The sequence below is a fragment of the Elephantulus edwardii genome, unplaced genomic scaffold (assembly GCF_000299155.1).
Source record: "Elephantulus edwardii isolate Elephantulus edwardi_28Jun2011 unplaced genomic scaffold, EleEdw1.0 scaffold00006, whole genome shotgun sequence".
Classification (NCBI taxonomy): domain Eukaryota; kingdom Metazoa; phylum Chordata; class Mammalia; order Macroscelidea; family Macroscelididae; genus Elephantulus; species Elephantulus edwardii.
This window is the reverse complement of record NW_006399756.1, coordinates 5,007,382-5,034,272: the sequence shown is the minus strand read 5'-3', so window position 1 is coordinate 5,034,272 and position 26,891 is coordinate 5,007,382. Positions and strand designations below refer to the sequence as shown.

At 45.5% G+C, this 26,891-nt stretch overlaps 1 protein-coding gene across 1 annotated transcript in view; it reads left to right on the top strand.

Annotated features, from left to right (window-relative positions):
- The window catches only part of DOCK1 (dedicator of cytokinesis 1), a 460,736-nt gene that overhangs the window by 110,105 nt on the left and 323,740 nt on the right, over positions 1–26,891 (top strand). Inside the window, exons 24-25 of the mRNA XM_006880128.1 lie at positions 17,861–17,931; positions 21,379–21,485. Coding sequence (XP_006880190.1) covers positions 17,861–17,931; positions 21,379–21,485 — 178 coding nt within the window. The remainder of the gene's footprint in view (positions 1–17,860; positions 17,932–21,378; positions 21,486–26,891) is intronic.

Here is a 26,891-nt window from a genome sequence, read left to right as displayed (position 1 = left end):
GAGGGTCCTCTTACCCTCAGATTGTTTGCCTTGAGGCTTTTCCATTACTTGCTGTGCATCTGAGAACTGGCTAATGAATAAAGGTGACAGAAGAAGAACTGATGCCTGTGACTTGTGGTGCTGGTGAAGAGGACTGAGTATCCATGAACAAACAGGCTTTGGAGACAGTGGAGCCAGAGTGCTCCTTGGAGGCAAAGATGACAAAGCTTCGTCTTTCATACTTTGGACGCGTAGCTGGGTGGTGTCATTCCTAGGAAAGGAACATCGTGCTTGGGAAAAGGGAGAGTCGGCAAAGGAGAAGACCCCCCACAAGAAGGACTGACACAGTGACCGCAGCAGTGAACTCGTGTGTGTCAGAGATGCTGAGATGGTGCAGGATGGGGCAGGGTTCAGGGTCACTGTGAGTCGCACTCGACTTGACAGCACCTAGCAACAACAAGCGTACAAATATCTGCAGAAACAAGCCAAGGGGAAAACGTCTACCAGTTCAGGTAACTTGTTGGAAGAGTTTTGAAAAGGTGCACGAGAGCCGCTGGACCTAGAGATGATTGTGTCACCAGCGAGTTCCCTGGAGGCTGCCCCACTGCCTGCTGACTGAGAGGATGGTGATTTGAACCCACCAGCCACTCCCTGGAGAGAGACGAGGCCATGCCTGCTGTAAAGATTCCGGCCTTGGACACCCTCCATCGCATTGTCCATCTGACGACATTGCCAGGGCTCGGAATTGACTTGAGGCTAAAAGTTTTGGTTTGGTGTTTAGTTTTGAGTTTTTAAATACGACTTCAGCACATCCAGAAACACACAAACTAAACTCCAGCATGTGGAAGATTGCTTCCCGTAGCTAGGTAATAAAACAGAATGGTATAATGTGGGTTCTTTATAATGGGTGTGATTATAAATGATTTCCCTATTTACTTGAATGAAAGACTAAATGGAAGATGATTAGTGGGTTTTGGGCTCAGTTCTCCTAAGGTGATTTCTCAGCTTCCATACACATTCTTATGATAGAGGGAACAGAAGCCAAAGAAACTTGCCTTCATTTTGTAGGAAGCTGTTTGAAGCTTTACAAGTGAGGAGATTTTTGTTTTGTGCGTTAACTTGCCTTTGGCTTATCATGTTCAGAGTCAGCATTGAGAATGAATTCTAGGCAATAATTCTGCCCGACATTATTAACCTAGGATCAGAATCACCAGACTATATACTCTGGCCTCAATCCCATACAACGAGAGCTCATCAAAAATATCATGATGACTTTATTACATTTTAAAAATGTTTATACTTGACTCACATTTGCTACAACCGCCTGATAAAAGAAGTCTTATTCATGAGTCTGGATTGTACGACTCAACACTGGTGTGTCACTGGGTGGCTAGAAAGTGCTTCGCTTTATTTCTGTTATCCTTACCTCTCCACCCCTCTCTCCGTTGTCCTGGCCCCACTGTGGGTGTTTCATAACTTGTAATTAATTGTTGGTTGGCGAGTGATGGTTATACGTGGTAATTAGGAAGGCAGTTTAGGAAGTTGGGTAGCTGCATGGTTCTGACCATATGCCCGTTTCGGAGGCCTCTGGACGACTTCATTTTCAAGATCTCCTCCGTACTTTTTGTTTAACAGAATTGTGGCTCAAAGCCCTTACTTAGCAGCTGACAAGAATTGACCCTTAACCACCTGGCAGAGAGTGTCTCCATAGTGAGATGGGTTTCTGTGTGATACGGGCGTTGCCAGAGGATCAGATGAAATGGGAAAACAGATTCCCTGAGTGGCTCTGGGGTGCAGCACTCTGACCAGTTGGGACTGCTTCTGGGGAGGGAGGCAGAGGCCCCATTCATTTTCTCCTATGCCTTAGTAGCAAGAATCAAACACTGCTGTGTTTTTATGCAAATAATGTGCATTATATGCTCTTCGGGAATCAGACAGCCCTTCCTGTGTGGCTTTCCTATGCACAATACACAGTTATTGTGTGGACTCATAACTTGTGTAGGTGTGATCTATGTGAAAAATAGTTACTATCACAAAGTAACAATTGACACATTTTTCCAATGCTTTTCTATGAGGAATACACTTTCTAGGGTAGAATCCAACTTTGTAACATTTTATGCAAAATGAAAACAATATTAGAATATTAACATAAAATGGCAGTAAGTTTTTATTGTATAAGATATATACATAATACCTATATTTAATATGTATATGTATATGTTGTTGTTGTTGTTGTTGTTAAGTGACGTCTAGTCTCAGGCGATTCATAGCGACCCTATGAAGGAGAGTCCTCAACGCTTGGGTGTCTTTCATCCTCTCTCCAGGTTCATAGGGTTTCCGGAGGCAAGCTATTACAGAAGAGGATGCCACTCCTCCTTCCAAGCTTGTTTTCATCAGGGAGCTCCACCCCACTCTCTGTCCGCATTGGGTAACCAACCATTAACACATTTGACATATCAGTGTCACAGTGTTCAGCCTCACAGCAACCACAAGTGACTGCTGTACGGCAACTTGTACACCAGGGCTATACGACCTAGAGGAATGTCTGACCAAAAACAGTGAAAGACAGGCCTGAGGGCCGCACATTAAAAGTCACCCACCTTCAGCTTGGTAGCATGGCTTTCTGTCCACTGGGCTAGCTGATCTCTCTCTATGTTGATGTTATTGTTGTTAAGTGCCATCGAGTCACAGGTAACTCATAACGAATCTATGAAGGAGAGTCCTCAACGCTTGGGTGTCTTTCATCCTCTCTCCAGGTTCATAGGGTTTCCGGAGGCAAGCTATTATGAGTGTGTATACATATATATGTTTATATATATATAGTAATAACTATGACATTTTATGAAGTAGGTCCCTTTTTCAAAACTTTTAAAAAAACTGTGGTTTAAGTTTGTAGAACAAATTGGTTTCTGTGCAACTATTCATACATATTTCGTTTTACGATTTTTTTTTTTTATGGAAAAGTAAAAGAAAAGATTCTTTCATTGTTTTACAAACCCTCCCCCAGGTCCCCTCCACCATGCAGCCCTCGCTCTAGTCTCCTGTGATGACAGAAATACCCAGTTACATCTCTCTTTTAGACGGTTCTCTCCCTCCTCTGTTTCAGTGCAGTATACATTATTGAACCCATCTTACTCAGTGTCTCCCTAACCCCAAGGACGGTCCCATTCTACAACAGTGGCATCATGTAATATTTGTCCTTTTGTGACTGGGATATTTCACTCAGCATAATGTTCTCCAGAGTCAACCATTTTGAATAATCGTTTTACGATATTATAATACCTAAAAAGCAGTACGCAATAAAGGACTGATCCATACTGTATCACTAAAGAAAAGGCTGGCGTACAGAGGTGTCCATGCAGGAAGTGTGTGGTGGGACTCTCCTCATCGTCCAGTGCAGCTGTAACAGAGAAATCGCAAGTGAGTAGCTTCAACAAAAGAAATGTTTTGTTCTCCTGTTTGTTGATGTTATTTGCCATCTAGTCGCCTGCAACCCATAGTGACCCTGTGTACAGCAGCTCTGAACCCTGCCGTGTCCTGAGCCTATCTCACTAATTCCAACCCCCATTGCCCCAGTTCCTATATCAGTCCATCTCATCCGGGGTCTTCAGCTCTTGTGCTGTCCCTCCACGCTTCCAAGCATGTGCCCAAAGTATGTGAGATGGAGCTTCAAAATCCTAGCCTCCAAGAGAAACCTGGTTTCATCCTCTGCAAGCCAGACTTATTTGTTTTCTTGGCAGTCCATGGTATGTTCAAGACTCTCCTCCAGCACCACAATTTGAAGGCATTGATTCTTCTTCTGACATTCTTAGTCATCGTCCAGCTCTCTGATGCATAGCAAGTAATTGTGAAGACCATGGCCTGGATTAGACATATCTTAGGGTCTAGACTCACATCGTTGCTTACTGAGAAGCAAGCAACCTCTGGAGAGGTCCTTGAGAGCAGATTATCCCATTGCAATTCGTTCTTTGATTTCCTGACTGCTGGTACCAAGAGTTATTGATTGTGGAACTGAGCAAGCCAAGTAATTGTTAATTATTAGTAATTATTAACAACCTCAATCTCTTGTCCTTCTTTCATGGTGATGCCAGTTGGTCCAGTGGTGAGAATCTTTGTCTTCTTGATGTTGAGTTTCAATCCATATTGAAGACTACAGTCCTTGACCTTTTGAAGCAAGCGTTGAGGTCTTCTTCAGTTTCAGCAAGCAGGGTTGTTTCATCTCCATAATGTAGATTGTTGATGAGTCTTCCTCCAATCCTAATGCCACATTCCTCCTCATAAAGCCCAGCTTCCTGAATGATCTGTTCTGCATATACATTGAAAAGGTGTGGAGACAGGATGTATCCCTGATGCAGTCCTTTCCTGATTTTGAACCATGCAGTGTTTCCCTGCTCTGTTCTGAGAGCTGCTTCCTGGTCCAAGTATAGGTTTTGCATAAGCACAATCAGGTCTTCTGGGATTCCCATTCTCCTCAAGGTTAGCCATAATTTGTTGTGATCCACATAGTCAAATGCCTTTGCATAGTCAATGAAACAAAGATAGACATTCTTCTGGTTACTCTTTCCTTTCTGCCAAGACCCATCTGACACTGGCAATAATATTTCTAGGGCCGTGACCTCTTCTAAACCTAGCTTATATTTCTAGTAAGTAGTTTTCTATCAATGTACTGTCCCAGTCATTTCTGGATAATTGTCAGTAGGATTTTGGTAGTGTGTGATATTAGTAACGTTGTTCGATAATTTCCACACTCTGTTGGGTCACCTTTTTTTTTTAATTGGAATATATATGGCTCTCTCATAGTCAGTTGGCCAAGTAGTTGTCCTCCAGATTTCTTGGCACAACTGGTGAGCACATTCAGGGCAGCATCTGTTTGTTGAAATATATCAATTGGTGTTCCATCAATTCCTGGGGCTTTATTTTTTTGCCAAGACCAGAGGAACTTCACCTTTGTCACCATTGCTTCTTGCTCATATGTTTTACTGTTTAGGATGCTGTAAGTCTAACTTCAGAATTCCAGCTCCAGGGAAAGGTCGCTCCCCTCTCCCTCTCCCTCTCCTCTCCTCCCCCCCTCTCCTCTCCTCCCCTCCCCTCTTCTCTCCTCATCTTGGGGAAGGAGCTCATTTCTTTTACTGTCTTTAGGTCTAGTTGTCCCTGGAGATCACCACATCTTCCTGGGGTCAAGAAGCTTGGTTGAGCAGGGCCCAGGTCCAAAATGATGCCCTCCATTCCTTGTGATTGTTTCTTTAATGGCTGTTTGTCCCAAGTCTCTGCCTGCTTTCCTCCTCTTTTCATCTCCAGTGAGATAAAAGGGTGGACTGAACACACCCTAGGGGGACTCCCTTTTATGTCCACTTTGTCCTGCGATGGGATTACTGAGTGTTACATTCCACCCTTATTCTCCCACAACTCTTGCCTGTTGGGCTTAAGGAGGATCATGACATAGTTTCCATGTTATGTATGTTTTAAGGGACACAGTTAAGTTCATGACAATATCACTGGTAAATTCTTGGTTTTTATTTATAGCCAGAAAAGCGTATTTATTTGAGATGACCCAATGTCAGTTTCTCTCACTAAACCAGCAGAGGCTGTTTTACATGAATTACTGCACCTTTCACACGGCAGTACAATCAGGCCTGGTGGATGATGTGGATATATTGAGAGCTGTTTCTAGGGGGTCATACTGAGCTCTGGGAGGCACAATGATTTGGTCAGGCTGACGTGCAAGATAAAGTACCCTGCAGCCTTCCTAAATGTCTTGATGGGTGTTTTCTCAGACAAGGGCCTTTGTTAATGATCTGTCTGCATTTTATTCCACCTACAGATTTTCAAGTAGAGTTTTCAGAATTACCCTTTTCGCACAAACTTCTTAAGTAGCTGCTGAGAAGTGCAGGGTGTTTATAGCATAAATGGGGATGCAGTGATCCCTCTCTGCAATTCCATTGCCCATTAATTCGAGTCACAGAGAGTCATGTGGGACTCAAACCTTGTGAGGTGTGGTTAGGGTGATGCTCTGTGAGCATCTCTGGGAGAATGTTGACATTGGGCTGTTTCCTGGAGTTTGGGAGTAAACTGTGGTCCAGCACACTCTTCCAGAAACCAGTCAAGGGTTTGCCTGCAGAACAGACAGAGCTCTTATGAACTAAGGTTCCCTCCTTGACTGTCAGGGCTGCCAAGGGTAAGCTTTTCACAGACCCCATTCTCTGAAAATCACCTTTGTTCTTCTCTTCCCCAGGGTTCTGTGCGATTGGGGGGTGTAGCCTAGGCTTGGAGAGGCTGATTTAATATAAATGCCACAATGATTAGAACCTGTACACCAGGACTTTGTGTCTCTCGAAAGTAGATGCAGAATCATTTCAGCAGAAACTGATAGTTAAAGAGACAAACGACTCATTGATTAAAAAAATATAGGGATAAATATGAGAGTCTCCTCCTGTGTCTTCTCTTTCAGAACCTTATTTTTATGTACAATGGCAGGTAACAACTTCTGGATTTTCCAGGGTCCTAAGCTGCATTATTTAATTTTCCCTGATGGTTGTGTCATTTCATTTTTCAGTATGTGTAATTATTTTCCTCGTGGTTGCTTTAATTTCAAAGTTTTCAATCATTCCTTAAAGGTACAAACAGAATCCTAATGGTTTCCCCCTTCTGATAGGTGCCAATTAGAGGTGTAATTCTCAGATTCATTGCAAATACTATTTCACTTGATAACCAATTATCAAGTGACTTAGAAGTTGTTTATTTTTTAATATTTAAGTGTCTTTTTAAAGATCATGTGTTCAGGTGCATTGTAAAACCATCAGGCCATCAAAACACCAAACCTTTTTCAAATCGGAAGCTGGTCCCTTTGTCCTTTTCACTTCTTATTGCTGTTTACTGGCATTCCGGTGACATTTTCTCTTTGCTCAGTCCGTCCTGGAAGCAGGCACAGTCTCTCTGGAGCAAGATAGGCCTCCTCCTCCCTCCTCCTCAGGTCGAAAACAGGATAGTGCTTCCGTTTCTGTGTGAAACATGTCATTAGGTGCCGTCAAGTCAATTCAGATTCCTAGTGACCCTTTCGGACATGTCCACCTAGGCATTGTGCACCACACGGCCTGGCCCCTTTTATCTTGAAGACCACAGAATAATTGAAGTCTCTGACCTTTGCATGTAAGCGAATGGGAGAGCCAGCCGCACCCGGGGGAGCGGCCCCACCAGGCTTCCTTGTGCCCTTCATGCGTGGAGACCAGGCCGGAGATGGCAAGGCTGAGGCCTTCTGAGCAGAGAGCTTGGTTCCTGGTGGTTGTTGCTTTTGTTGTGTCCTGTGGGGTCATGACTGACGCAAAGCTGACCCTCTAGCCAGTTTACAGAGGCAGTAAATTGAACTGGAAGAGATTGTCCATCTTCTCCTATGGAGCAGCTGGTGGATTTGAACCAAGTACCTTTGGTTTGGGAGCACAGCTCCTTATGACTAGGCTACCAGAGGGCCCTAGTGATACCGGAAGAGGGCAGTGATTGTCTTCCCCACCAGGTCGACCTTAGGGATTATGCCTCACATAAACCGTTTTGATTCTGTAACACTCTGCTTTAGTTTCTCTGTTGGGTTCAATATTTATAAAATTTCCCTACTGTGCGTCTGTGATTAAGTATATTTTAAGTGACTTGACTGGACGTCCGACGTGGACAGCACGTGTGGTGGAAAGCTGAGCTTGGTGGCGGCGGCGGTCGGGGCAGGATTTCTGGACGCTGGTTGGTGTGTGGGCCCCTGGGATGACACTCTGCTCTGGTTTCCTTGGATTTCTGCTTCAGTGGATTGGTGTCCATCCTGCTTAATTAGCTCAGTGACATTGATGGTGGATGGCTGCGGGCTAGACATTGTGGTCCCAACGTTCCAGGCAGCGACCTTGGAACTCACTTTTCCAATGACTAATTGCATGCCTTATTTTAAACAGTTTGAGTCACCATGATGTTTCCAAGGTGTTTGTCTGTCCCTGCTGGAGACCATTGTGTCGGCAAGTCACATGTGTGGAGGTTAGTGAGGGCCAGTGGCTACGACAAAGTGGTTCAGCCAGCTGTCTTGTCCTGTCCTGGATATAGTGACACGTGTCTCATGTTCTTTTTCTTGTTTGAGTCATTGGTGCCTCCTGTGAAATACTCCCGAGTGACCAAGGCTGGTCTTCTCAATATCCCCTATTTTGTTTTCGAATTAATCCTTTTTCTTGGTGGTTTTTATATGTCCAAGCATCTGTGGTCCTTGTGAGGATTCCTGGCACAGAGAATCAGAGTTCCTATTTTATTTGTCCTTGAGGGAAAGAGGGTTGTACTGGGTCAGGGAGAATACTAGTCAGACAGTCCTTCCTCAGCTTTGGGGTTTAAGGAATTGCACTGGACAAAGCTATGTGTCAACGTGCAGGGTCCCTGAGCAGAGAAATGCAGACCCCCTGGCATCAAGTCCATTCCGACTCATGGAGACCTCTGCATTATATCGGGTTTGAGAGACTCTGGGTCCTAATGTGAGAACAGTGTCCGTCTTTCTCCCAGGGAACTTCTGGTGGGTTTGAACTACTGAGCTTTTGCTTACAAGTCCAACATGTTACCCACAATGGCTCTGGGAGCCCTCGTGGTGTTGTTTGTACAGTGTTGGGCTGCTAACTGGAAGATTCAGAGTTCGAATCTAGCAGCAGCTCCTAAGAGAAAGGTGGGCCATCTTCTCTCTAGAGATTTGCAGGCTCAGGCACCGGGTGGCGAGTCACTTGAGTCAGAATTGACTCAACAAGGGGTGAGGTTTCTGGTTTAAATTGTAGAATCAACAATGTGGAGGTGCTTCAGGTGCCAGAGAAGACATGAGTCTAGTCCTCAAGGAAACGCTGCGTGCGTGACACCTTACCTGCTGTGTCCTTCATCTGTGTGGGATCTTCTCTGTAGGAACTGAGAGATGCTGGAACTGAGGGTTCAAAATGAATTTGGGGTTGGAAAAAGAGAAGACAGAATAATCCCACTCTGTCATGCCATCTGGGAGGCCTGAATGGCTCACATGGTTAAGTACTTGAGTACTAGCCTAAACTTGGCAGATCAGACCCCTAGATGTACCTAGGAAGAAAGGCCTGGCAATCTGATTCTGAAAATTCAGAGTCTAGAACACTCTGTGCAGCCATGGCTTCACCGTGAGTCAAAATCTGCTCCTTGGGTAACTAAGGGCACTGCTGAGGAGCTACACTGTCCTGCCTGAGTGTAATTCATTCAGGGGATGAAAGGAATTTTGATTTCCTGTCACCTAGTGATTAAGGAATCTGGCTGCAGACCCAAAGGTTCAAGCACACCACCCGCTGTGAGGCCACCTGCTCAGGTCAAGGCTTCCAGCCTCGAGAACTCCCTGGCCCACTCTCCCGGGTGTATGAGCCAGTAGATTGGGTGGGTGAAAGTCACTCAGCTGGAAGCCATTTCTTCTACCAGGAAGATCTTGCCTGGTGGTACAGTGGTGAAATGATTGGCTGCTAGCTGAACGCCTCATTAGTTTGAAACAACACCCATCAGAGGAGGAGAGATCTGGGGATCTATCGTTAGAGACAGAGCTGAGGGGGGGGTTAGAGATCGGGGTATCTACCATTAGAGACAGAGCTGAGGGGGGTTAGAGATCTGGGGATCTACTGTTAGAGACCGCAGCCTGGGGGGGAGATCTGGAGATCTACCCTTAGAGACGGCAGCCTGGGAAACCCTGTGGGCAGTGCGCTCCCTCAGGTGAGGTCACTGTGAGAAGCACTGGGTCCTCTCTGCCTGCTGAAGGTCCCACCCCCTTCTGCAGCCCCTCTGATGGGTTGGCTGAGAGTTGGTGAGCTTGACATGGGCAGATGCACTGAAAGGATCGGAGGTCCCTGGGGCATTCCACTCTTCCCTGTTACCTGTAGGGGCCCCTTCTCTGCCCACTTCTGCCCCTTACAGGCTGCATCTGATCTGTTTATTCAACCATGAATAAAATATGAAGGTGAACGGTTACTCTTCTTGCTGTTTTCAAACCTCATCACCAAGGTTCAGGCCCTGAAAATGTTCTTGGCTGTTTTCCTGTCTGGCAACATCTGAACTTTTCAGGTGTTCACTGGGAAAATCCCTGTTACCTGGAAGCCTGCTTCATCTCAAAGAAGCTTTCAAGGGGTAACCAGTCCTCACCCATTTGAAGGCAAAGGAGGTGCTTTCACAGGCTTGTTCCTCTTCCTCAGAAGCTGGGCCACATCTCTGCATATGGTGAAGTCCAGTCATTTAACTCCCACTTGTTCTTGTTTAGATTACGGTAACGCCCTATTCAGCATGACTCAGTTCCTGGCTTTGAGATGGATTTTTGGGGGTGAAGGCCCTGCCTGGCACGTGCTCTGTCTGACAAGCCCACCTGGTCCCCTCGCTCACCTTACCATCCCTGTGCCTGGTCTTTGCTGTTGGGCCTCCATCCAGGGGGCACCTGTCCTCCACTGAGTCTGTGCTCCGACCTCACCACCCGCATCCTGGTGGCCTCCTCCTGTCCCATTGCTGTGTGTGGCCTTCTCCCTGCTGCTGACCGAAGGCCCTCCTGGTTTGCTATGTGTCAGACACTGGGCACGAAGTGATTAAACTGTTTCTGGCCTCAGATGGTTCACTTGAAGAGTGATTCTTTCCACATTTCTAGAAGGTACCGGATACAGACAGTGGCTGTGATGTTCTTGTTCTGTGTTGCAGCGCTAACGGGAAGGTCATTAGCTTAGAATCTACTAGCTTCTGCATCGGAGAGAGATGGCACACTCATTAACTGGGAAATATTATTAAAAGACCATATAAAAGTGGCTGAAACAGTGTCTTGGCACAGGCAGTATCATTGCTAATGTCTGATGGATCTTGGCTGAACGCAGAGAATACCAGAAAGATACCTATCTGTGTTTTGTTGACTATGCTAAGGCATTTGACTGAATCATGAGAAATTATGGCATTGAGAAGAATTGTAATCTCAGAACAGTTAATTGTGCACATGTGAAATCTATATCTAGACCAAGAAGCTGTTTTACAAACAGAGCAAATGAAGATTCTGTGTGGTTTAAAATCAGGAAGACAGTGCACCAGAGTTGTATCCTTTTTCTATACCCATTCGATTTGTATACTGAGCAAATAATTCATGCAGATGGACTCTGTGGAAAAGAACACAGCGTCAAGATCAGAGGAAGACTCTTTAATAGATTTCACTATGCAGATGTCACCACCTTGTTTGCTGAAAGTGAGGAAGACTTGAAATGCTTGTTGCAAAGATCAAGATTATAGCCTTCAATATGAATAATATCTCAACATTATCAAGAAAACAGTGATCTTTACCATTGGGCCAGTAGAAAACATCATGATAGGTGGAAAAAGGATTGGAACTGTCTGTGATTTCATCTTATTTGGATCCACCGTCATCACACTTAGACGTAGCAGTTAGGAGATCAGGAGATGCATTCCTTTGGACAAGTGTGCTGTCAGGGACATCTCCGAAATACTGAAGAGCAGCAGTGTCAATTTGAAGATTAAGGTGTGCCTGATTCAGGCTGTGGTCTTCTCAATGACTTGTTGTGCATCTGAGAACTGAACAGTGAATAAGGATGAAAGCAGAACTGGTGCTTTCTATCTGTGGTGTTGGAGAAGAGTACTGAATATCCCACGAACTTCTCAAAGCACAAATGGTTATGTCTTCAAAGAGGTGCAACCAGAGTGCTCCTTAGAGGCAAAGATGGTGAAACTCATCTCTCATACTTTAGACGTGTTGCTAGGAGAGGCTGTTCCTTGGGAAGGGATATCCTGCTTGGAAAGGTAGAGAATCTGCAAGAGAAGACCCACCACTGAATGGCTTGACACAGTGACTGCACCAGTGGGCTCAGAGATGATGAGGCTGGCACAGGCCAGGACGGAAGTCAAGGCCCTTGCCAACAGTGCCTTTATGACTTGGCAGTACCTGATAACAACAACAGTAACAACTTGTGACATGCACTTTATGCTAGATAAACCTGCACACAGTCCTGGAAACGCTCTCCCCCACCTGCTAAGCTTTCAGTTGGCTTCCAATGGATTGAGCAAATGCTATTTTTGAAACTGGAGTCTCCGTAAAGAGAGCTTGCTAGCATGAAGAGGGCTTGTTGAATTTCAGCTACTTACGTTATCTCACTCTTTCCTGTCCAGTTGGAATGGACACATAGCTGACCCTCCAGCAGGTTTTCAGAGGCTGTGCAGGGATGTGGGGGTGGGGGAAAGATTCTTCTCCTTCTGAGCAGCTGGTAGCTTTGAACCGCCTGCCTTTGTGTTGGCAGTCTAGCTTCTTACCCCTGAGGCCACCGGGGTGGGTTTTATTAGGCTCCAGGTGTTCTTTATGTGAGTGTGAACCATTCTTGTCATCATCTTCCTTCTGTCTGGCACGTTTGCCAGGGCAACTCATAGAAACACAGCCTTGTCTCTCCTCAAAAAGCTGTAAGCTTCTGCTTTTAACCACATCCATCTTGTAGCCAGCCAAGTACCCAGCCATGTACTGTATTTTATCAAGTCCCCATGAAAGGCCCAGGCTAGGCCAAGGACTCTGACTGGTGGAAATGGTCTGTCCATGCTTTTCTGGGCTAAGATCCAATCTTTATTCTGAACCTCTGACTATGCCCCAAATTGTCCAGTGACTTCATGCTTTAGTCTGAAAGGATAATTTGTGGACCATATGTATTTTAACTCAGAACCTCCAAATGCAATGAGTATAATATGCATTTTCTTGAGAAATATGTAAATTAATAATTGCTTCATACATTATTCAAGAAAAACTTATTTTGTATCACCGATAGCTCTTCTAATCTTATATAAAGATATGCTAATGGATTTAATTAAAATAATTATACTGAATAATGTAGCCTGAACTTGACCCTAAAATAGTGTCTATTAATCATCATCAGTAGTAATATTTTTAGCCAGAGAGACACTTACAACATCACACCAATACTAGAGACAAAATGGATTTCTTAAACTTGTTTTGTTACAGTTTGGAGTAGGTTGACATTTTCAAGAGGTGCACTGGCAATTAAGTTTGCTTAGAGAAGAGAATAGAAATTATTTCAGTTTTTTTGAACTTGAGCTATTTTGGCAATTACAAAACTTCCAGCATTTTTCTCCCATTTTTTGTAATCCTGTTAATGTGATTCATTTTCGCCTTGAAACTTTGGCTTTTGGTTTATTTCCTGTCCATTTCATTCAGTCTGACCTCTCTTTTCCTTCCTAAGAGCTGTGATTACTGAATTCTATGGATTCTTGATTGCATGGATATTAAGATATGAACTCAGTTTTATGAAGGACATGCAGCATCTTGCCTGTTATTTGATACAAATAGAAATTCAGTTCTCCCTGGTCATGGATTTCTCTAATTTTGTTTCTGACGTCTTTCTGTGGCTTGTTGCCTTCCAGTGGGGGCTTGATGAGAAAGAAGGAGTGCTAGGAGGTTAGGTGGTAATTCCACCTTTGTCCTGAAAGCTGTGTGTGCATCAGTCTTCCTGGGACTCAGGTTTGTGCCCTTGTCTAGTGCTGGTGTCTGTGCCCTCATGTTGACTGCCTAGAAGCCCTAGTGCATTTGGAATGGGACCATCATCCTCAAAGAGGCAGATAAAAACTTGAACAAGTTCCAAGAAAAATGCCCATCACTGGCCTTGTTACCACTGGGATCAGTTAGCTAGGCTCACTATCAGATTTGCTAAAACAAGTTGCTTAGATGGCAGACATTTATATTGTTTGAGAGTCTGCTGTTACAAGAAGCTCAGGAAAGCACTTCACATACAGAAAGGAACCTAGTTACACAGTTTCCAGGGATGAGAAGGGAAGAAGGGAGGAGTAGAGATCAGTAGGAAATAGAGCGATAGGAAGATGGGAAGAGAAAGGCGGTACAGAATAAGGGGTGATCACACCCACGAAAGCATTCGTTTCATCACTTCACCTGTGGCTTGGATAGCAGGAGATGAATGGACACAGGGGAAATCAGGGAAATCATGACGTATTTTCTTGTATTGACTGTTCTCTATTCCTGGGTTGGCCAGTCTGTCTGGTGCGTTCACCTCTCATGTGTTGTGAGACGACATAGGATGAGATGGAATGGATGAAATGGAATAGATGAGATAGGAGGTTTAGGCACAGCCCATATTCCATTCTGTCCATTTGTGACATTACCTAGGTCTGGCGTCTGATTTGTAATTCGTTTCTGCTCTCTCCAAACCTCATTTACTCCATACCATCTTGCGTGGATAAGCAGCATTCTGTGTGAATGAGTCTTTTGTCATCACTAGAGTCCTTGGGGTAAGCTTGCTGCAGGAAGTGAAGAAGACTGAAGTACCTGCTGCTGAAGATCACAGTCTACAGCCGTCAGCGGGGGTCATATCTCAACGTCAAGAAAACAAAGTCCTCACCATTGGACCAATAGGCAATAACATGAGAAAGAGAGAAAATATTAAGTTGTCAATAATTTCATTTTACTTGAATCTGCAGTCAGCATGACAGTAGCAGTTAAGAAATTAAAGCACATATTTCATTGGGAAAAAAAATCTACTGGCAAGGACCTCTCCAAAGCATGAAAGAGTAATAATGTCAGTTTAACGACTAAGGTGCGCCTGATCCAGGCAATGGCCATTCCAGTTGCTTATTATGTATCTGGAAGTTGGACACTGAGTGAGGAAGATAGAAGGATTGATTGATGCCTTTGAATTGGGTTGTTAAAGAAGAGTAGAGAATAACCCGTGATCTGCCTACAACAGACACGTGTCTTGGAGGAAGTGCGACCAGCACGCCCCTTAGAGGCCAGGAGGGAAACTTCATCACGCCTACTTGGGGCATTTTGTTAGGAGGAACTAGTCCTTGGAAAAACTTCGTGTTGGGAAAAGTTCGAGAATGAGAGGAAGACCATCAATGAGATGAATTGTCACAGTGACGGTAACAGAGAGGAGATGCTGCCAGAGGCTGGGAGCACAGTGGAGATTGTGAGGGGGTCACAGGACAGAGCAAGGTTCAGGTCTGATTTTATGACATCTCACAACAACAACAACAGTGTCCCTGTGACAGTGGGAATACTCCTTTTCCCATAGATGTCCTGGCTGCTGTTCTTGGCAGCCCTGGTGAGGAGCAGCTTTCAGGAGCCCCCGACGTTGCCATTCTCTCTTGTCCTGGTTAAGACAGGGGGCCCAAGGGGGTGCACTGACTGTGGACTGAGCAGCAAGTATCATTGGCTGTTATCTATGTCATCGTGTGAAATGGGATTAACGTTCTCTCCAGCAAAGGCCACTTTTCTGGGTCCGGGATAAACACAGGAAGCCAGCACTTCTCTTTCCTTCTGGACATTCATGGACGGAATGAGACACTTTAAGAGCTGAGCAGGCAGCCTGGAGGACACTTGTTATTAAATGTCAAGATAAATATTGTTTAGTCTTTCAAAGGCGCTCCGAGGGAGTCGAAGCAGAACATTTGAAACCTGGGTGAAATTATTTCTACTTAATGCTCCTTTTAAAGCTACATCCCCAAGCAGACAGCTGGAATCCCTTTCTCAGGCTGACTAGATAGGGCTGAAAGATAGGATTATTGATACCTGTGAAAGCCCCAGCTTGTCGTGGAGGTCAGAGTGGTAAAAGGGCGAGCCTGATCTTTACCACCTGGGCCTGAAGGGCTGTGCTTTCTGCACAGTGAACCTTCTGGGTGGAAACTTACACCCCAAATCCTACTGTGGAGAACCTAGCATGTGACTTTACTGTGTTTGTGCCTCTACTGTCTTGTTTGTGGAAGGGGCTGGTACTGGAGCTCTCTTGTGAGCTTGCCACTTGGCTTTGATGTATCAAAGAGTGCCTGGCAAAGGGTCTCCATGCTCAGGAGACGCATGTGTGCAGACGGGACTGGGACTCGCTATGGTGACTTGCACGCGGCCGGTGAGAACTTCAATGGCAGGGTTAGAACGGGGCTGAGTCCCCTTGGATGCATGTCTGCCTTTCTTATTTTCAAAATAAAAATGTAATTTATGCACAGTAAGACCATCTTTTTGGTATCGGACAGTCCTGTCAGCTTTATCAAACACATGTGGTTGTGCTGTCACCAACTCAACCAACATTTTCATCTAATACGGAGAGCAGCTCTCACTCAACATGTAGACAGATCTTACCCAACTAATAAACAACCAATATATAAAACAACTAATGTATAGTACAACTAATATACAGTAGAAGAGTCCTCATGTGGGGTGTGGCTAGTTCTTGGGCAAATATGCAGAGCAATATTGAGTTCTTCTCACCCAATATATAGAAAATTCTCAGTTGCCTTATGCAGTAGTTTATCTGCTCCAGAAATGTCTCTCAGGTCTCCAATCCCTGGCCACTCCCTCTCTTTTCTCTCTCTCTGTACCTTTGTTAGTCACAGAATGTTGCAAAAATGATCCAGTCCTATAGTGTGTAATCTTTTGAGAAAGTCTTGCATTACTTATCCGAGTACGTTTGTGTTTTGTTCTTGTTGTGTTTGTGGGATGTGTGTCTTTACTGCTAAGCAGTGTTGTGGGGCCTGGACGCATCACAGCTAGTTCGTACCTTCCCTTGCAGAGGGACAGTTGGTCCATTTCCATCTTGATGTCTACAAATAAAGCTCATGGAGCCATGCACGTGCTGTGTGAACACCTGCCTGTATTTCACTGGAGTGGCTACTTAAGAGTGGGCTGCTGTCGCATAGACGGAGATCATCTCTAACCTGGTAACAGCCTGCCCAGCTCTTTTCCAAAGCTGTGAAGTTTCTCAGCATTCGGACCAGTAATGCATGGAGACAGAGTCTGGTGTCGTCACGTGGTTATTTTTCCACTTTGCTCTGTCCCAAGTCTCCCCTCGCCCCCTTTTCTATCAGTTTCGCGTTTTGTTTTTTGGCAATCCTAATATGTTCCACATGAATCAGCATTGACTCTTTAGCCACTAACAACGACACAGTAAGCATGTGGTGCTATCTCCCTATGGCTTCGATTTGTATTTTCCTGATGACGCATGAATCTGGGGACCAAGCAAGGGCTTGTCTACCTTCCAGCTTCTTTGATGAGGTGTCTGTTCAAGTCTTGTGCTATTTTTTTTGGTGAAAGCTTATTTTCTAATTGCTGAAATTTAAAAAAAACCCAACAAAAAAACACCACCCTTTTTGGTGTAATTTGGGTGAAAGTTTACAGAGAAAATTGGGTTTCCAGGCAGCAATTTGTGTACTTTTTGATGTGTGACGTTGTTGGAGATGCTCAGTGTGACCACTCCCTTCCTCCTCTGTCTGCACAAACGCCCACCTTTCTCTCCTTCCCCTTTCTGCCTTCTCACCTTCGTGTCTGGACAGTTGCTGGCCCTTGGTCTTGTATGGTTGACTGTTGAGTTTTACATATTCTTAGGCTCTGTAAGCGCTCTGGTAGCCTGGAGGTAAGGAGTTGTGCTGCCAACCCAACCGTCAGTCCCTCACACAGAAGTGATCTTTCTCTTGAGAACGTTTTGTAACTCTTTACAAGTTTAACTGTAAACGTCTATTAACATTGTTTTTATGTATCACTGACTTGAAACCAACTCATTTTGGAGCCAATAATTGATGCAGGAGGATCTTGCCCATCTTGCTTTCACGGACTCTCTGGTGGATTCGAACCACATGCCTTTGGGCAACTCCTTACCACGAAGCCACCAGAGCTTCTTTGTATTAATGTTGTTGTGTAATGTCAAGTCTGAACCGACCCATAGCTGACCCTCTGGCAGGTTTTCAGAAGCGGTTAATCACACAGGAGAAGATTGCCATCCTTCTCTCATGGAGCAGCTGTTGGGTTTGAACTGCCTACCTTCAGGACTGCAGTGCACTTTCCTACCACTAGGCCGTTAGCCGGCTTATATAGGACTTAACATTCTTCTTTATTCTTGCATTGCAGGAAGCAGCACTGAAATACTTACCAACAATCGTCAATGATGTGAAGTTAGTGTTTGATCCCAAAGAGCTCAGGTAAGAGGCACCTGGGTCCAGCATCCCCATGGCCAGGTGTGGCCTCGGCAGCCATCGGCCCTTCTGCTGCAGCCAGACCTCACTCTTCTGAGCTGCTAACACAGGGAGGCTGGTCACTGGGCCTCCAGACAGGACCGCGGGGACCAGGTCCTCTGTACCCCTCGCCTCTGCCACCCCCTCACCTTTGCAGCTGGTTTCTGCGGTGGATGCCGCTGGACTCTGACCAGCGCTGTTGTGGAGACAGGGCCATTCATCTCCTTTCACCCCAGAGGCCCAGGAGCCCAGCCTTCATCTGCTGCCTGTTGAGGTTCCGATTTGCTATTTGACATGGTCAGCTGTCTCCCGGGATGGCTCCATCATTACCAGTCTAAAGAGCCTCCCTAAATATTGCTAACGGGCCATCTGGGCCTGAGTGGTTAATGCTGGTGAGTAACGGCTCTCCCTCTGCAAGTTATTACCACCACAGGTCATTCCTGCCCCAGCATGGAGGGTGAGGGGCTCTGGGGGACACATTCTCGGCCTTGAATCACCATGGCTGCGTCTGAGGATTTAGTGTCATTCAGGGATGCATCTGTTTTCTGTCCGGGGCCCTGACAAGGCTCTGTATAGATGAGCAGGCTGTGTGAGGAAAGCAGAGCTGAGCAGCACTCCAAGGGCCCTGGCTTGGTTCACCACGGCCTCTCTGGAGGTGGTCTCCATGTGCTCCTGGCACAGCAGTGCCAGCCCCCGGGATGCCCTTGGGGAAGTGGGTTCCTGAGTTGTACCTCAGATCCTCCGATCAAACACTGTAAGGTGTGCCTGGAGGAAGTGGGTATTTGCAGGTAGGGGATGATGCCCTCCTTGGGCCTCTGTTTACCCAAGACTCACATGCCCACTGCCCTGGAGTCAGCTGCACCGGGCTTCCATCATCAGTGGCTGAGCCCACCTGCTCTTGTCCCCATGGTCTGAGCATGTGTGTCCCTCTGCATGGCTTTCAGGAACTGAAGGAAATGAGGTTCACAACCCTACATGTGCTTTCTCCTGTGCATAAAACTGGTTCATGCTTCAAAAAAGCAGGGGAGCTTATAGAGGAGGATAAATATCAAACTTAATGCCGTTATCCAAAATAAGCAGAAGGATCTGGATCTTTCTGGATTTCTTTGCATGAGTACACACACACCCACCTTCCACATACACCCCCATATGCATCCATACACACACCCCTGTGCGCACACACGCCCATACACACACACACACACACACACACACACACACACCCCACACACACACACACCCCTTAACAGTGTCCACATTGTGTTTGCTGGTTTTCACTGCCTCGTGAGCAGGGGCCGTCTTGTTGCCCATCACAAAGATAGGGATCATCGGTTTTCATAATTTCCATGCTGCTCCATCCAGTCCATTTAAGCAGCAGCAGGAGACACCGACGTCCACTGCGTGCTTTCCGTAATCACTGGCCATGGAAGAGTCTGTCCATCTTGGCAACATTCCTGTAACTTAGGTCCTGCTACCAGTCCAGTTCTACACTATAGAGCTGGTCTGTGGTGACTCAGCTGGTGGGGGGTGGGGGACGGCTTCAGTGCCAGCCAGGCCGTGGATGACCAGGACAGGCTGTTCTCTGAGGGTTAGGACATGTCCAGTTTCATTATTAAAAATATACTGGGCTAAAATTGAATGTAGCATAATTGTTGTTATTATTAATGCCATTAATATGAGTAATATTAAATTATTTATACCATGAGGATAAAACAGAAGTGGAGTTTCTGAGCCATGCATTTTCTTAAAGGCCTTTTAAAAGACGTGATCAGATTGCCCTTTGCAGAGGTCATGTCCATCTTCTACCAGGGTGTGCTGGCTCTTTCCAACGTCTACCGACCCGGAGAATTATGGCTGACTAGGACCTCACCCAGATGATTGCTGAAATAGTGTTTCCGCATTTCTTTTAAAGAACTCTTAATTGTTATTCACTGATTTAGTGTTAATAAAACTAATAATCTTTTTTTTTTTAAACTAATAATCTTTTAAAAACACCTTCACAGAGCTATTCCGGGTGTGCCATGTTTTTATTCCCCAGATTGTAATATACACAGTGTGTACCTGTGTGGGGTGCACTGTGTCCTTGGTTGTGTACACACTTCGTGCAATTGTCTGCACAGTCTAACTTCACCATCCCAGGAAGGGTCCTGTGTCAATTACTGTTCTGCTCATTCCTCGTTGCAGTTCCTTAGGTCTTGACAGCCGCTGGTCAGTGTTTTGCATTCATAAGATTGTCTTTTCTGGACATTTTATATAAATGGGATCAGACGGGAAGTGCTTTTCCTGTGACTGGCTCATCCATGTTGTAGCATGTAACATGCGTCCTCGTCACCATCGTTTTAGTGTCTGAAGCGTTCTTCACCATGTGGCTGTGCTCGTGGTGGCTATTCAGCTTGTTTCCACGTTGTCATGGACATTGAAGTCTCCACATTTAAGATGTTCTGAAGAATGACGCTAAGATTCACATACACGTGTGCTCTGTGTGTGTGTGCGCGTGTGCACACAAAACGTGGGACCGCTGGACCTTGGTTTCCACGCTGTAAGTCTTTTTGAGCGGAGACTGCTCCTCTTTCTGGGCTGCACGGCTGGTGGATTTGAATGCTGACCTTTGGGTTGTCCGTGCTGCACGAAGCTTTCCATGCCACCAGAGCTCAGTGTGATAACAGCACTGGGAAAAGGTTTATTACTTCGCTTCCATAACGATTTACAGCCTTGGAAAGCCTGGGAGCAGTTCTGTGTCCTCCAGGGATGCTGTGGGTTGGGATGGAATTAAAGACCCTGCATTTGGCTTTGGTGGGTGGTAATTAGTGAGCTGTAGCGTAATTAGAGCCCTGGTGGCCTAGTGGGTAAAGAGTTGCACTGGTATCACAAAGGCAAGTGGCTTGAATCCACCAGCTGCTTTTGGGAAAAAGATGGATAGTCTCCTCTCAAAACCTAACAGGAGGCCAGCTGTGAGTTGATTTTGACTCAACAGCACATAACAACAACATGTAACTATATTGTATGTACTTGATGAGACTCTAAAGCAATACTAAACTTTTTCCCAAAATAACTACTTTCTTTTACATCCCTAAATTTTTTTTTTACATCCCTAATTTTACAGTAGGTAGAAATAAATCTCTCTCATATAAGGTTTCCAATTTCTCCACATCCATCCACAAATACAGATTACTATTTGCACTTTGGATTTTGGTAGCCCTTGCAGTGTGCATGAAGTGAAAACTATAATTTTAAACATTTTCTTGGATGAAATAATGCTTATAGTATATAAGGAACCTCATTCAGTATGCTGGAGACCTTTCACTGCCATTAAATTAAATGACCTCACACCTAGATACTATCTTGTAACACTGTTGGGTGGTGTTTTTGCTCAAATAGACTTCTGAATTTTTTCGCTTGTATGTTTTCTCCTAGCAAAATGTTTACAGAATTCATCCTCAACGTTCCCACGGGCTTGCTGACCATTCCGAAGTTGGACTGCTTGATTGAAATCATCCACAGTGACCTCTTCACACAGCATGGTGCGTGCAACCTCAGGGGCGTTAATTGTCAATTTATTCATTGTCGGCCGAACCTGACCCCTCTGAATCCTCACTCTCCTGCCAGGAGGAGTGGAGCTTCCACCAATTAAAACATCTTCTGTACCAGACAGCAAGATTTAGCCCTTACAAGGGTATGGTAATTGGCACAGTACAGGTAATAGATCATTGGAAAATGAAGGCTGAACCCCGGGGTTTGTAATTTAGTGTACACGAAGCCATGGGGTAATCAACATGCATTGTCACCTTTAAAAGCTCCATTGTGTGTCCTGCACCAGCAATCACCTGCTTCCATTGAAGTGATTGCAAAGAGAAAAAAAATGCACGTTTCCACTACATTTAGGAGCCATGCGTCTGTCTTATCGTGAACTTGGCGTTCTTTGACAGGGGTTCTTCAAACTCTACTCCAAGCAATAAGCATTTTAATGATTCCTCAACTCATTTATCCTGCTGGGCACCTTCCAGGCCCCACTTTATCTCTGCACCCTTTTTATTAATCATTCTCTTCTCTTTGGACAGATTGAATTAATATTTTACTCTTGTCAAGTGTTTTTATTGAAAGCTTAAAGGCTTTGCATAATTTCATAACCTTCTTCATTGTTGGAGGTGAACGTGAAGATGGTTGAGTCACATCCTGACCCAGGGGCATAGATTCCTTCTGTTCCATCTACGTGGGATGCTTGGCAGTGCTGTCGTCTTCCATCCTGATGCGTTGTTTGTAATTCTTTGTGCTATGCCGAGACTAGGCGGCTCTGGTGGCCTAGTGGATAAGGAGTTTGGCTTGGAACCCCAAAATAGGTGGTTCAAATCCACCAGCTATTCTGTGGGAGAGTCTCCCGCTGTGGACACTCTCCTCTCTGTGGGCTTCTCCCTCTGTGTGATTTGCAGCCTCTCCAAACTCAACCGGCAAGCCAGCTATAAATGGTTCGAATTTGACAGCATAAAACAAGAGCAGCGTTCCAAGAGCGGAAGATTATTGATGAAAAGGAAACCCTCAGTGAGTTGGGCTGACTCGGAGCCGCCAGCAGCGGACTGAGGTGCAGCCGCAGTGGTCAAGCTGCTGTGGAATTGGCCTTGTTGGTTTGTTGCACGCAGAGGTTCTGTGAGTCAGAGCTAATAACAGTCCCTGACAAAAAGCTTTAGGAGCAAGTTGCTCCTTAGAAGCAAGGATGTTGAGATCTCATGTACATCCGTGGGGCACGTTATCAGGTGGGTCCAGTTCCTGCGGAAGGAAATCATACTTGGCAAATTGGAGGGTCATGAGAAGAAAGAAGGATCCTTGTTGAGGAGGACTGACAGTAGTCGCAGCCGTAGGCGTGAGCACAGCAGGGGCCGTGGGGATAGGGCAGGACCCGTCAAGGTTTGGTTCCGTCTCACATGGGCTCAGTGAGGGGCAGACCTGACCCAGAGTGGCAGCATTCCACAGATGGGGGAGTCCAGGACCAGGGGCCTTGCTTGAGAACTGGCTGGACTGAGGTCTCACTGTGTGTCATGCCCAGTTCTCTGTACCCATCATGCGTGGGGACCTGTGTCTGTTGGTTTTAATGTTACCTCTTGATTTAGCTTTGGAAACTGTACTGCAGTTTTACCCTAAGAAAGTGCTCTTCTGACCAATATAATTTGTTTACAGTGTCCTCGGAAGGAAAGCTGTCAAGCCAAGAAGTGCTTGGCTTTTGCAGACCTCTTTCGACACTGGCAGCCCCTTCCCTACAAACAAATCCGCTGCCTCCGTCGTGCAGGACTCAAAGCTGGTAAATCTCCTTTGAGGCCTGAAGCCACACTGGGTGGTAGACTCAGCCGAGAGCTGAGCCTTGAGTTACTTGCTCCCTGAATCTGGTCTTTAACACTTTGTACCACCCAGGGGCTGTCTGGCTTCTCACTCACTCATTGCCACCAAGCGTGTTTCCCTCCCAGCAGCCCTCCAGGGGGTTCCGAGAGTGAATCTTAACGGGAGGAGCCTGCAGGTCTTTCTTCCAGGGACCTTCTGGTGGGTCTGAATCCCCAAGAAACTGCCTTTAGGTTAGCAGTGCGATGCTCTGTGGATGGTGCCCTGGGGCCTCTTGTTGCTGGGAAATCTTAGCACTCCTTGGCCTGGGTGTGTCCTCCTGGGCCCTCGCACAGCATCTGCCTGTTCCCTGTGTTTCTGTGTTGACTGTGCTGTCTTCTAAGAAGACCGGTCAGAAGGAATTGGGCTGTGACTTCCTGAACATACACATTCCTTGCCCTGATATTGTGAAGCAGACCCCACCATCACAACATCTACCGAGGCTGCCTTCTGAGAAGTCAGATGTGGGTCCCAGACGTGACCCTGTTCCCGGAAAGGACAGTTGCTCCGAGGGGCTGGTCGCCAGCTGGTGTCCTTCGTCCACCGTGATTGTCCCCGCTCCTGCTCCCTTGCCGAGGTGAAGAGTCTTCAGCTCGTTAGCATGCTGTGCTGGAGAGCCAATGAATGGGCTCTGATGGCTTCCCAGTGTCGCCTGGTGATGTGACTTGACTGCTCAAAGGCTGGTTAAATAGATTATGTGCTTCACAGAAAGATGACTCTCGCATCTAATCTGTGGTGTGGAGCGAGCCAGTTTCCAAAGCAGGATGAAACGAGAGGAGGTCACAGCGTCAGGATGTGTGCATGTGTGGCTGTCACCTTGTGATTAAACTGTTTGCCACATATCTGACAAACACTGTGAAAATTAAAGCTTAAATCTTTATAGAGAAGGAAAAAAAAATATCAGTTTAATTAAAATCTACATCCGGGTTTATGGTTAATATGCTAATGCAAATATTTTACCTTAGTGGTAGAGATACAGGGATAAAACGTATCAAGCTAAACTCCCATTAGTTTACGGATCTGATGGAAACTTTGGTCTCGATGCAGGTAGCCTGGGTCTGGGTGGGGACTCGGGGTGGAGGGAGCAGGTGACAGGGGTCTACTTTCCTTGTGGTTTGAAGCTGAGCTTTTGGGAACACTTGTTCCAGTGGGGACTCAATTGTCCCTTTGTTGTTCTAGCTAAAACCTTTCTCTGTCTCTGTATGAAAGCACTCGGAGGATTAGACAGGCCTTTCCAGATATTACAATGGACTTCGTATGTGCCAGAAGGTATGTTTTTGTTTTTGTTTTTCTTTTAAGGGTGAAGCTAAAGATCAAAGGGATAAATCTAGTGGTGAGATGGATTGATTGATTGATTGTGTTGTTGTTGGCCTGCTGTTTATGAAGGAACACTGGTGGCATAGTATGTAGAACATTGTGCTGCAGGTCGACAGTTCAAACCCACCAGCTGAAAGATGGGCAGTCTCCTCGTGTTTAGATTTGCAGCCTTGGAAACATAGAGGGTTCATGAGTCAGGAGTGAAGCACGGACCTAAGGCTTGGTTTTAGCTCGTATGAGGTGGATCATGTCCTCCTTCGCTTAATTCCGGAAACTATGCATTGGAATCTTGGACCCAGTAGCTGTGGAAGTAATCTTGTTTGTAAGTAGACGTTTCCGTGTTATGTTAAATAGGTCGTAAGGGGGAGTCCTAAACAAAATCCTTTCTGAAATATAACAAAACTAGTATAGACATCTTCATCTGACATACTTTGGGCATGTTGCAAGGAGGGACTGGTCCTTGGAGAGGGACATCATGTTTGGGAGGGTGGAGGGATGATGCAGGAGAGAAAGACCCTCAATGAGATGCATCGATTCAGTGTTTGGAGTGATGGGAGTGAGTGTGTCAAAGACAGTGAGGTTGGCACAGGATAGAGCAGGGTTTAGGGCTCTTGTACATAGGGTCACAAGCTACTCAATGGCACATAACAGCAACAACAACAGTATAGGTATAATGATACAAATAAAGGGAAGACAGATACTATGTAACAACAGAGGCAGATGAGTCTGCAAGCAGGGAAAGCTGTTTGAAGCTCAGAGGGACAAAGAAAGAACTACGAAAACCACACAAGAATCTGGGATACTTGATTCCTGACTGAATATACCATTGGTGGCCAAAACCATGAACAAATCTGTCTTGAAAGAAGCATAGCCTAGGTGCTTAGTGAGAGAGCTGGTGAGGCAAAGGCAAAAGGAATCGGTCCCTGGAAACAAGGGCGGGTGAGGCACAGTGAAGGGAAAAAACAGTCCCTGGAGAAGGACATCATGCTTAGAGGGTGGAGGGTCCGTGAAGAACAGGAAAAGTCAGTAAGTTGGGTCGACACAGTGAAGGCGTCAATGGGCTTAAAGCACAGTGAGGTGGTGAGGGCAGGACAGATTCCCATGGGGTTTCTTTTTATTCCACTTTGGATCCCTGTGTAGAGGAAACGTGATGGCATCCAGCCACCGTAACAGCCCTCGGAGAAAAGGCGCTTCAGTTATTTAAAGCCACACATTTGTTGTATCTTTTAAAGAAAGAAAACACCCAAACCAAGAACAGGAGCCATTGGATATTTTGATGCATCCATTCAGTGTCCTTCGGGGGTCAGACTGGAGCCTCTATTATGAATGGAGATGGCTGGGCACTTCCTGTCTGTTCCTCTGGCTCTGTCTCCACCAGGGCGAACACATTTGCTTCTTTTTTCTTTTTCCAAAGGTCATGCTCATCAAGCGCCTGCACTTAAACTTGCGTCCCACTTTTTAACAATAGAGAGCTTTTTGAAAATGGAAGTCTATATAGCTTGGATGATTTTTCTTATTCTGATTTTCAAGGTGAATGATTCGTAAAGTCATCAAGCAGAGTCAAACTCTCTTTTTAACAGGAGAAACATTAGTTGCAGCAGCCCTTTGAAATCCAGGGCCAAGGCTCGTCTACTGACTGGGACTAGCCGTGAGAAATATCAAAGTCTGACTCCTCGACTATTTTCATCATCATTAGATCCAAGGTAGAAAATGCCTGTCTTTGAAAAGTGCCTATTAATCAGCTTCTTGGGCTTTAAATGGTCGACAATAAAAGCTATGCATTTAATACTGCCCTATAGTAAAAATAGACCTTCTAAAGCTTTGATCCATAAACAAATCAAAACGAAATCTCTTGAGCTTCTTCATTGTTTGAAGTGAAGAGTGATTTCTCTTTACTGAGAGGATAGGAACTCAGAGCTACTCTAGTAGTTTTGTTAACTTGATGGATTTTATATAGAAAGAAGAATTGAGCCTGGAACCCTCGTAAGCCACAGTCTCTTGATGTACCACTCCTACGGCATTGTGGCGTGCTTTAATTAGATAGTTGTGTTGGTGACTTCTAATGGATGTTACCAGCTGTGAACCCTGAAGACTGATTCTTTTAAATACTGGCAGAATATAAACATAATTTTCTCCTCTTCTGTTTTGATTCATGTCTTGAGAAAACTTTTCATCTTTATCTGTAAAGTACTCTACTCTCTTTATCCCTCATTTTCTAGATAAGTTTCATTATATATGTATATTTT